General features: G+C 40.7%; 1 protein-coding gene across 1 annotated transcript in view; it reads left to right on the forward strand.

Moving 5' to 3' along the window:
• Nucleotides 1-12,315, forward strand: part of CDH23 (cadherin related 23) — a 635,835-nt gene that overhangs the window by 395,977 nt on the left and 227,543 nt on the right. Inside the window, exons 14-17 of the mRNA XM_087872188.1 lie at nucleotides 6,305-6,369; nucleotides 8,903-9,140; nucleotides 10,947-11,052; nucleotides 11,138-11,265. Coding sequence (XP_087728314.1) covers nucleotides 6,305-6,369; nucleotides 8,903-9,140; nucleotides 10,947-11,052; nucleotides 11,138-11,265 — 537 coding nt within the window. The remainder of the gene's footprint in view (nucleotides 1-6,304; nucleotides 6,370-8,902; nucleotides 9,141-10,946; nucleotides 11,053-11,137; nucleotides 11,266-12,315) is intronic.

Genomic DNA, 12,315 nt, shown 5'->3' on the forward strand with positions numbered 1-12,315 from the left:
GTAGATTTCAACAGGCCTTTTTGTGTGTGCCTTTAAAAAGGAGGGACAGAGTAGATGAAGGTGAAATTGACAAGGATCTGAAATAGATTCATCTATTCCCCCTTCACATGGAAGTGATTGCAATTGATCAAAAGAAATCCCTTAACTTGGAATTACAAATATAAAAGAAGTGCAAATATTATGTTCTCTAAAGTAAGTGGGAGGGCACAAAATTATTTGAAACCCTAAATTTGTTCCTCAAATCCAGTGCACGGCATTAACTGAATTATGTGTCCTTTTCAGTCATTCATTATTTCTGGAAGAACATAACCCCTATGCATTTTCTCTCTCTAAGATTATCTAGGTGACAGGCTGAAAATTCTCCTCTGTACAGGAAAAAGATTGATATCTTTGATTCCCAAAATAGATAACTGAAACTGGAGAGGGCTTCTGTGCACTTAAACCTGAAAACCTTCACATTTTCTAAAGTCAGCAGATGTTAAAAGTGTGGTATAGACCTCCCCAAGAATTACAGAATATTAGTGAGAGAAACTTTAACTAAATCTTGGGGTGTGCAAATATTGTTCAAGATCAAGAGAGTTAATGGACACCTTTCTTACCATCCAATACAAAATAATATCTTGTTTTTAACAATGTTAGAACCATCCATAACATTTCTCCTTCTTCCAGAAAGTATTACATTTCAAATTTATAACCAGACAGAAAGGTATAAGTTATAGTAAGTGTGTCTTCTTTGGAAGGAGTACTATAATTTCCATTCCATCACTGAATAAGACCTTTTCCTAGTAACAGCTGTGCTTCCATTACAGATAGCACTCAAAGCAGTAACATCTGGGGAGAAGACTTTCCCCAAGGAAGGGAAAGTAGGCAAAGAGGTGATTGCATTTTGATCTACAACATACATACTCCAACCAATCTGGGAGATACAAGAATGGACACATCTGATGTTTCTCTGGGATGCATCTCAAGTATGGTCAATCAAAAAATAGAACTGCGATCCAAAAAGAAATTCATACCCTAAACCAGCTTCTCAAAGAAGAACACAACATATCTGTATTTGTACAGATATTGTATCTGTATTGTATTCTGATAGTCGGGTTGTTGATTCTGGCCACTATTAACATCACTTTGGCTTGACGGAGAAAAATATTTTTATCTGTCTCTTTTTACACTTCTTGCTGCTATGTTCCATCTTCCAAGTTCCCAAAGAAAATGTTTAATTGTGAAAGAAATTCTCCTTAATTAGTAAATATGATTTCTTGTACTGCAATTGCTTGGAGTGTGTAAACAAAACTACATGAAACTCAAGACATCTTAATAAGTTGAAGTGCCTATATTGACAGTACATCCGCATTCCTCTTGATTATTTTTGTAGTATTTAGAATATTTTGCTTAACCAATTATATTAATGGGATTTTAAAAATTACTGTATAAAAAACAGGAAATTATATCCCAGGCCTACTAAAACTGTTGCTTGGGGCTGAAGGTTCATAACACAAGAATCACTTTTTGTTCTTTTGACACTGCAGCTGGCAAACTCATTCAATGATGAATATACCTGGAATGAACAAAAACAAAAGAAAATTGAAACAGGTGGTAATGCCTGAATAATTTAGTCCTTTAAAAATAATCATCCTAATAATTTTTTAAAGCTTTTTCTCTAATGGCTGAGCTATATTTGGAAACTGTTTTTTAATGAAAATTAAAATGATGCATGGAACGGTGTCTATATATCTTGCCCTTCTGGCCAACTGGCATGGCCTCGGAGCATTGTGACTGACAAGCCATCTTGATACCCATGGTCCACTGAAATTACCACATTAACCTGCAGCAGCTTGACAGAGCTATCTGCAAAAGGGAAGGCTAGTGTAGAACATGAAGAAACATGCATGACCATCTCATTAACTTTCTCCCTAATGAGGCAGGACACATTTTATCCATTTTACCCACATTTCTAGGGCCCCTTTCCTAGAGTTTTGCTCTGAGCCAGAGAAAGCTGAAGTCTGATGTTTACAAGGCCGTGTTGTAGCAATAGTCCCTCCCAGATGAAATTGTAGCTCTCAGTGCCTCCAGCTGGCCGAGCAGGATAAATGCCAAGAAAGGGGTTCAAAGCAGGGGTGAAATTCAGCAAGTTCTGACAGGTTCTGGAGAACCGCTAGTGGAAATTTTGAGTAGTTCGGAGAACCGGCAAATATCACCTCTGGCTGGCCCCAGAGTGGGGTGGAAATGGGAGATTTTGCAATATCCTTTCCCCAGGAGTGGGGAGGGAATGGAGATTTTGCAGTATCCTTCCCCCAGGAGTGGGGAGGGAATGAGGATTTTGCAATATCCTTCCCTCAGGAGTTGGGAGGGAATTGGGATTTTGCATTATCCTTCCCCTGGAGTGGGGTGGGAATGGAGATTTTGCAGTATCCTTCCCCTGCCATGCCCACCAAGCCACACCTACAGAACAGGTAGTAAAAAAATTTGAATTCCACCACTAGTTCAGAATTGTAATTGTGTATTCCATTACATCTTAGTGACTGAGGTCAGACCAAGCAACAAGTGTTAAATCAAGGATTAAGGAAAACGAGTGTATAGGCAGGGATTTTAGAGAAAAGAAGAGATATAAATCTAACAAACATAGTAAAATCTTAATTGAGCCCCATATAGATATCAGTATGCTCCACTTACTGAAATATACTTTTTTTCAGCAAAGGAAGGTTTTTGCCATTTTTGTTTAAATATTCATGTTTTTATACTCCTGCCCAAAACCTGAATATGTTTGTTAATCCTTGCTGTCTTTTTAAAAAAAATACTTATAGAATATAATCAAATTCCATTTGGAAAAGCGACTTTAAAAAATGCCTTTGGGTTGTGAACCTGATGTCTATGTGATTGTGTATGTGCAATAGAAAACATACGAAGTGCCCGAAATGATCTTGAGGACAAAATCAAGGAAGTTGTTAAAACTTCATGACAAATTGTTTCAATTAAGATTTGTTTTTTTTGAGCAGAGTAATGAAAAATTGCATGGAAGATACAATTAGATTGAACAGCATGCTTCCGGAACTAGTGCTATTCAGTCAGAAGAGACACAGAAAGATTCCTGACTAGCTGAAATATTTTGTTGGGTTTTCAGAGAGTTGCAAATTGTCCTGCATATGCCACAGTGTTAAACTACCGGACATGACATTTGTTGTTCCTCTCCTGTCTCCGTGGCCTCTGCTGTCAGCCACTGACGGTCACCCAAGGTCATCAGTGACAAAGGCGAACAAATTTTATATGCCTTCAGCTTCTCCTTGGATAGCATCAGAATAAAGGGAGAAAGGCTATTTTAACACTTCCACCACTAAGGACTATCTCCTTCATGGACAGGATAATTTGAAAGCAGTGTTGTGGAGTGTCCAGCAGGGAAAAATTGTGCCATCAGGACAAGAACGGTTGCAGAAACTGGGTAGGTCTAGTTTAATGAAAAGAAGGACTAGGGGAGACATGATAGCAGTGTTCCAATATCTCAGGGGCTGCCACAAAGAAGAGGGAGTCAAGCTATTCTCCAAAACACCTGAGGGTAGAAGAAGACGCAATGGGTGGAAACTAATCAAGGAGGGAAGCAACTTAGAACAAAGGAGAAATTTCCTGACAGTTAGAACAATTAATCAGTGGAACAACTTGCCTCCAGAAGTTGTGAATGCTCCAACACTGGAAGTTTTTAAAAAGAGGTTGGATAACCATTTGTCTGAAGTGGTGTAGGGTTTCCTGCCTGGCAGGGGGTTGGACTAGAAGTCCTCCAAGATCCCTTCCAACTCTGTTATTCTATTCTAAGTCTGTGCTGTGAAAGGATCCAAGTCAACCTTATCACATTCTGCACTTTTTGTCATTCAAGCCTCGTTATTAAGCCTGTAAGGATTCAAATTTTAATGGCCTTTTCAAAAATTACAAGGCCGTAGATAAATCAAAGAAGTCACGGAGTAGGAATTTATTCTGGGCCATTCAGAAAACCTTTCTGAATTCTAGCATGTTCTGCTTTTGTTCACATCTGTCAGACTTCAAGATACTCTGGCAGAAATCAATTTAGAAAATAAAAAGATAGATTTAAAAAGCCGGGTAGTTTCTCATTTCAAAATACAATTTTGTTCCCTTTGTCTTGGCTGCTAGTCATGCATATTTTATATAGCCATTAGAGCCACACGGTAGAGTCGAGCTTCTGAAGGTTTGTAAGGATTTCACAATGGGGAATGAGGTCTTTCCTGTTGGCTTCTTACATAGACATTGCCCTGCCTAGGACGTTGTTAGGACATTGCTGATCAAATTCGTGTGACAAATTTTATTAAAAATGAATAAATAAAATCTTCCTCGTACATGTAAAATCAGCAGAGACAAATTGACTACCCGTATCTTTTGGACAAATTTTTAACATCTCTCATATCGATCTTGAAATATTTAGAAAAAGCATGTGATCTAATAAACATTATCTATCTGCAAGAGCATATTTTGTTTCATATTTCTTCACAAGGATAGAAAATAATAGAATATGTTTAGAATGGATACGGATATGACCAGTTATTCTGTCATTTGGTGTTCAGTTTACCCCAAATATGAAAGCTTGGTATGCAAACAAGAAATCACAGATATTCATCTGTCTGTCTGTTTGTCTATCTATCTATCTACCTATCTGCCTAATTTATTTAGCCACCCATCCCACACAAGATCACTCTTGGAAGCATACAATAGATACCCTAGGTCAGGGGTATCAAACTGAAGGCCTGCAGGCTGGATGTGGCCAGTGGGGTGCTTAGATCTGGACCACGGGGCCGCCCTGGAAATAGCAAAGAACCGGCCCACGGTGCCTCTGCCAGCGAAAACAGAGCTCGGGAGGGCTGCGTGCAGCCTTCCCTAACTGTTTACAACTGGCAGAGGGTTGCAGGAGGCTGTCGCAGCCGAAAACGGAGCTTGGGAGCCCGTTTTTGCTAGCAGAGCACTCTGGCCACCACAGGTGCCCCCGACATGAGTGATGTCAAGCTGGCCACTCCCACCCTGGCACGCCCCCTGCCCCTCCGAGGTCAAATACAACCCTGATGCAGTCCTCAATGAAATTGAATTTGACACCCCTGCCCTAGGTGAACAAAATTACAGCAAAAAAGAAGGAAGACGTATCTCACAAGGTTTCAATTGTTTTTATTATTATTCCCAAAAATAAATATGCCTAATACAATTCAAGTATGACAGCTCTTCTTCCAAGGCATTTGTCACTAATGTTTTTTCCAAAACGTCGAGGATGCTTCTGTTCGGTAGATATGATACGGATATTTATAAAGTATTTGATTTATCAGCCAAATAACTGAGGGGTTTTCTTGATGTAAAAATGATTTATCATAAGGACATGTTCATGCTCATCAAGCTTCTTTGGTTTGATAATCTAAAGCAGGGGTGTCAAATTCAAGGCCCAGGGGCTGGATCTGGCCCACAAGGTGCTTAGATCTGGCCCTTGGGGCTGCCCTGAAAACAGCGAAGGACTGGCCCATAGTACCTCTGCCAGTGAAAACAGAGCTCAGAAGGGCCACGTGCAGTCCTCCCAAGCTCCATTTTTGCTGACAGAGGGTTGCGGGAGGCCGTCGCAGCCAAAAGCGGAGCTTGAGAGCCCGTTTTCACTGGCAGAGTGCTTGGGCCACCACAGGCACCCCCCGACACGAGTGACGTCGAGCTGGCCTCACCCACCCTGGCCACGCCCACACCGGCCCCCCGAGGTCAAACACAACCCTGATGTGTCCCTTAATGAAATTGAGATTGACACCCCTGATGTAAAGCAATCTTTCCTGGCTTCCAAGCTCACTGAGCTACATTTCCTAGACTTCTGGATCAGAAAAGAGGTAAAGGTAAAGGTTCCCCTCGCACATACGTGCTAGACCTTCCCGACTCTAGGGGACGGTGCTCATCTCCGTTTCAAAGCCGAAGAGCCAGCACTGTCTGAAGTCATCTCCATGGTCATGTGGCTGGCATGACTAAACGCCAAAGCCGCACGGAACACTGTTACCTTCCCACCAAACGTGGTCCCTATTTTTCTATTTGCATTTTTTACATGCTTTCAAATTGCTAGGTTGGCAGAAGCTGGGACAAGTAACAGGAGCTCACCGTGTTATGCAGCACTAGGGATTCAAACTGCTGAACTGCCGACCTTTCGATTGACAAGCTCAACGTCTTAGCCACTGAGCCACCGCATCCCTAGGAAGACTTTTAATATGCAACAAAAATAGGGATTTATTTTTGAGATCCGAATTATAAATATCTACATTGCTTTCTTTGTTCATGTCTATTATATTTTTAGGCCACAGATAATGATGTGGGCTCTTATGGAAAAGTGAGCTATTACTTCAGTGATGATCCAGACAGGTAGGTGTTTTATTAAAGGTATTCTTTGATCTTTCTGCTGTAACCGTAATATAATGTTTCATTTATATTAGTTAAATTGAAATAAAATCCTCACACTGTTCTGGTCATTGTTTCATTGAGCTAGGTTTATGGTTTCAATGTCTTGAAAATCATGTCAGTAAATGAGGTGCTAATTAGAATTGACCATGAAGATACCTTGTTTCCCCAAAAATATAATTTTATTTGAACCCTGAAATAAGCGCTTGGCCTTATTGCCATGCGCTCAAAAGCCCGATTGGGCTTATTATCAGGGGATGTTTTATTTTGGGGGAAACAGGGTAGTAAAGTGGTGGATAACTTGTACCTTTTATGATCAACCATCAACAGTAAAGCAACAAACAACCACAAAATATGCCATAGACTAGCACATGATAGAGCACTCATGGAAGTGAAAGCTGGTCTTTAAAGAAGTAGGAGAGGAACAATATTGATGCCTTTGAACCTTGGTGTTGGAGAAGACTCCTAAGAATACCATGGATAACCAAGAAAACAAACCAATGGACCATCAAACACATCAACCCAAGGTTCTCATTCAAGGCATAAATCACCAGGCTCAAATTGTCCTACTTCAGACACAGTATGTGAAGACCCAGGTCTCTGGAAAAGGCCTTATTGCTGAGAAATGTGGAAGGAAAAAGAAGAGGATGGACATCAGCAATGTGGATAGACTCAGTTATGGTAGCTTATGGGTGCCCCCTTGGGAGACCTGAAAGAACAAGTTGGGGAACGTTATCAATTAATCAATTTTAGATTCACGGAATTCCTTGTTTTCTGTTTTCCTATCAAGGAAGAAAAAGATTAATAATGTAGGAATGAATTCCACACCCTAACAATAAATTAGCAAACAGCAAAGCAAAAAAAGTAAGTTCTGAAAGGGTATATAGGAAAAATCATGCCAGGGAAGAGGAGTAAATATTGTACAACATCAGCTTTATCTTTGACAGAGACCAATTCAGTATGAAATCCAGAACTTCTTCAACTTTTTGAAATCTGGAGAGATTTCATAAGGTTTTAATATGTTGAATGCAGAAATGTTAGCAATGTACCCATAATGAGGAATACATGTGTGTCATGCTGCTCCCACATGCTCCAAATTATCTCTGGCCAACCTGCTAGCTTGAACTGCCAAGATTATCTTGGTCAAAGAGAGTCGTTGATGGCAAATTAAATGGGCATAGAGAAGACACACCCTCTACTTATAAGCTGTAGCATGAATTCATGTCAGTTTGCAGGATCTATCTATAATTCAGACACACTTTTATTTCTTGTATTAATTAATCATGGAGCATCATTTTTAATTCAGAAAATCAATTATGAATTACGCGGCCAACTCTGTTTGGTCCATCTTGCATCCTAACTGGCCTTGGATCGAAACATACGTGACTGAGATTGCTGATCTTAGATTTAGATTTAGATTAAATCATAGATTTAATATAGCAATCCAGCAAACAGAAAGCCTAATTAGTTGCTAAATCGAGCCTTGGAATTCCTAAAATTGAAACAGAAAGTCCTGTCATTCAGATCCTTTAAAATAAACCAGCAGATTAATATTTCTACCTGTGTATCAAAATAATTTGGATATACATTTTGAGATGAAAAGGTAATAATGTTCTGAGACTTCATTCTTCAGAGAGTTCAGGTTAAAATGAACTGTAGTAAAACTCCTCTGTTCATTCTCTCTGACTGTACAAATACCTCTGCAAACTTCCTGTGCTTCCTCATGAAAGCAAGATGAGGATTGATTTTCTCATCTGCTAAAGAGCAAACTATGTATTACATTCAAGCATGTGTAATGAATTCCCAATATATTGCGTGTGTGTATATATATATATTCTATTGTAAACAGCCTCAGGAGATATCCACTGTAAATGGAAGAGAGAGAAATGAGCGTAGCTGTGAGAATGTAGCATTTAACCCTCTCTCTACTGGATTTTTTTCCAACTCAACATTCATTTCTCCCATCCAGATATTAAGACTCTCGAAAGAGTGCAGAAAAGAGCAACAAAGATGATTAGGAAACTGAAGGCTAAAACCTATAAAGGGCAGTTACAAGAATTGGGTATGCCTAGTTTAATGGGAAAAAAAGAACTAGGGGTGTTATGATAGAAGTGTTCTAATATTTAAGGGGTTGCCACAAAGAAGAGGGAGTCAAGCTATTCTCCAACGCACCTGAAGGCAGGACAAAAAACAATGGATGGAAACTAATCAAGGAGAGAAGCAACCTAGAACTAAGAAGAAATTTCCTGACAGTTAGAACAATTAATCAGTGGAACAATTTGCCTCCAGAAGTTGTGGGTGCTCCATCACTGGAAGTTTTTAAAAAGAGGTTGGATAACCATTTGTCTGAAATGTATATTAGGGTCTCCTGGCTTGAGCAGGGGGTTAGATTAGAAGACCTCCAAAGTCTCTTCCAACTGTGTTATTCTGTTAAGTTAATTACTGTATGTACTGAAGTTTATTTCTTCAATACGTTGCTTGCTGTTTTGGGCTCCAGGTTCTCCTTAGACAAGGATTCAGGCATCATCACGCTGGTTGCCCGTCTGGACTTTGAGACAACTCAGCGTTATACACTCACTGTCATCGCCAGAGATGGGGGTGGAGAAGAGACAACCGGGAGGGTCCGGATTAATGTCCTGGATGTTAATGACAACATACCCACCTTCCAGAAAGATTCCTATTTAGGAGCTCTGAGGGAAAATGAGCCATCGGTCACTCAAGTGGTCCGTGTGAGGGTAAGAAACTCCAGATAGATAGATATATTTCTTATGCTGAGCCGCCGAAGAAGAAATGAGTAACCGTGTAACTTAAAAAACCGTTTGTGATATAAAGAACTGCATTGAAAAAAAGTACATAATATGTGGAAATCGCTGTTAAAAAAATTAAAATGCATTCCACTTGAACTGACATTCCCAGTCTGATGCTTGTGTCCCTGTATGTCCTTGTGGAACCATCCCTTGTGCCCACAAAATTCATTCTCCAGCAGAATTTTCCATTGTAAAGAAAAACCTTTGCAAAAGAGTATTAAATGAGGTGTTAGCATGGCATAACCTCCAGAAACATTATGTTCAAAAAGGTATCTTCCCCCCACCCACAACCCCTTAAAAACAGAAAATTGAGAATGAAACAGAATTAGGCATCAGAATTAGGAAACAGAATTATGTTGTTACAATTATTTATTAAATGTAGAGCAGCCTGACTTCAGAATGACTGGGCAGCTTACATTAAATAAATAAAAATCCATAATACACAAAGAGACTATCCATGTCTGCACACAAATTCCAAGCACAATACAGGAACTCACTCTACTCCAGAACCTGGGAGAAGAGCCAGGTTTGCTGATTCTTGATATTTGCAAAACTCTTTTCATTTCACTTTTTAAAAAAAAAAAGGTTGGGGCTTTGAACATGCACACAAACACACATATATATCCTGGACCTGATTTAGGAATATATGTCTTAGTTTTTTGGAGCTACAATAACTTTTGCAGATGTGGTTTTTATATTGTAGGGAGAGGAAGTATCCCATCAGCCTGCTCTTAGAGGTGTGCCTGGCTTTGGAACCCACCAGTGGTGGGATTCAAATTTTTTTACTACCATTTCTGTGGGCGTGGCTTGGTGGGCGTGGCAGGGGAAGGATACTGTAAAATCTCAGTTCTCTCCCCACTCCAGGGGAAGGATACTGTAAAATCTCCATTCCTTCCCACTCCAAGGGAACGTTACTGCAAAATCCCCATTCCCTCCCCACTCCAGGGGAAGGTTACTACAAAATACCCATTTCCTCCCGAACAGCTGGGACTCGGGAGGCAGAGAATAGATGGGGGCGGGGCCAGTCACAGATGGTATTTACCGGTTCTCCGAACTACTCAAAATTTCTGCTACCAGTTCTCCAGAACTGGTCAGAACCTGCTGAAACCCACTTCTGGAACCCACCCACCCACCCAAAAAAAGTAGCTTTATGTCTCCAGATGCTCCAAAGCACTTTGGAGGTCATCAAATTGTCCTACTTTTTATGTCTCATTTGAACTCTTCCTGTTTGTTTTGTTTTTTGAAAGTTTTATTTAATTTGTATTCTGCTTTTTAATCTTGGTCAGTTTAAAATGGCATGCATACCAGGGGTGAAATTCAGCAGGTTCTGGAGAACCAGTAGCAGAAATTTTGAGTAGTTCAGAGAACCGGCAAATACCGCCTCTGGCTGGCCCCAGAGTGGGGTGGGAATGGAGATTTTGAAATATCCTTCCCCCAGGAGTGGGGAAGGAATAGGGATTTTGCAGTATCCTTCCCCTGGAGTGGGGTGGGAATGGAGATTTTGCAGAATCCTTCCCCTGCCACACCCAAGCCACACCATGCCCACCAAGCCACGGTCTCAGAACCGGTAGTAAAAAAATTAGAATTTCACCACTGATGCATACCTGATACTCCTAATTTTTCCCATGGTGGTTGGGTTGTGGGAAGAGAGAGCAAAGGACTCAAAGTCTCCCAAATGGCTTTCATTGTGTAGAAAAACGTTTCAATATAAGCATTTCTTCTGATTTAATCTAGGCTTCGGATGAAGATTCCTCTCCAAACAACCAGATTGCTTATAGCATTGTGTATGCTTCTGCATTCAAAAATTACTTTGACATTACTTTGTCTGAAGGTTATGGAGGTGAGCGTGCAGCATTATGTTCAGATTCGTCCCTCATCTCGTGCCTAGTGTCATAATTGCCAACGCTGCTTTCTTGCTTTTTCAGTGATAAGTGTCATCCGCCCTCTGGATTATGAGCAAGTTGCCAATGGTGTCATTTACTTGATTGTAATGGCCAAAGATGCAGGCATCCCGGCCCTCAACAGCACCGTCCCCATCACCATTGAAGTGTTCGTAAGTACCACTACTGCCTTTCCATTCTATCAGCTCAGAAGATAAAACTGAACAGAACAAATCTCTGGTCTTGCTTTTCTTATTCTGCTCAATTAGAACAACGTGACTATTTATTCAACTAAGAACAGTTTGTTAAGAAGGTTGATTGATTGATTGATTGATTGATTGATTGATTGATTAAAAAAAAGAACAATGTACAAACAGGGGTGTCAGGGGTGAACTAATTTTTGGTGGCAGGAGCCCATTTTTCAATCCACAAGTTTACGTGGATTGAGGCTGGCTTGACTCAGTGGATCTGTCATAATAATCTCACATGCTGGATTTTTCTGCTTCTGTTTTTGTTCTCTTTCTTAATCGGGATGGGTCAAGGTTCGCACACGCACATGTCAAGTCTGTTGAAGGCTTAAAATGCCTAGTCTTTCGTTTTCTGACAAAAAAATTGATCTTTTGGCAATATAATTTCATGAATTGCTTGAGAGATGAAAGAAAAAGGGATGAGGGAACCACACATATTTTGTTTTGACTCAAGTTATATATACCAATGGCTAACCTTTTTGCCGTCACGTGCCAAAAGCGGGGGGAGAGCGGGGGGTTGTGTGCGCGTGTGCCCACTCCCATAATTCAATGCGCCCCAACCCCTGCACATGCACACGTGACCGCTCCGCACTCCCCCCGCTTTTGGCATGTGATGGCCCGGTGGGCCCGGTAGGCCTGTTTTTCACCCTCCCCAGGCTCCAGAAACTTTCTAGGATCCTGGGGACGGTGAAAACAGCCTTCTCCATCCCCCGGAAGCCAGAAACAGCCTGTTTCCTGACTTCCGGTGGGCCCAAAAGGCCCGAAAATACTCTGGAGTTGATCTAAGGCAATGCTCGCATGCCCACAGATATGGCTCCGCGTGCCACCTGTGTCACGCATGCCATAGGTTCGCCATCACGGATATATACTGTTGATATGAGATAATGATCCTTTCTTTGTTCAAAACTGAAAAATTCTGTGTCTTAGCTTTATGTTTATTTTTCACCAGAATTAGTCATACTAGACTGCTTATTT

This window comes from Pantherophis guttatus, chromosome 6, assembly GCF_059756535.1.
Source record: "Pantherophis guttatus breed Tessera chromosome 6, ASM5975653v1, whole genome shotgun sequence".
Classification (NCBI taxonomy): Eukaryota; Metazoa; Chordata; class Lepidosauria; order Squamata; family Colubridae; genus Pantherophis; species Pantherophis guttatus.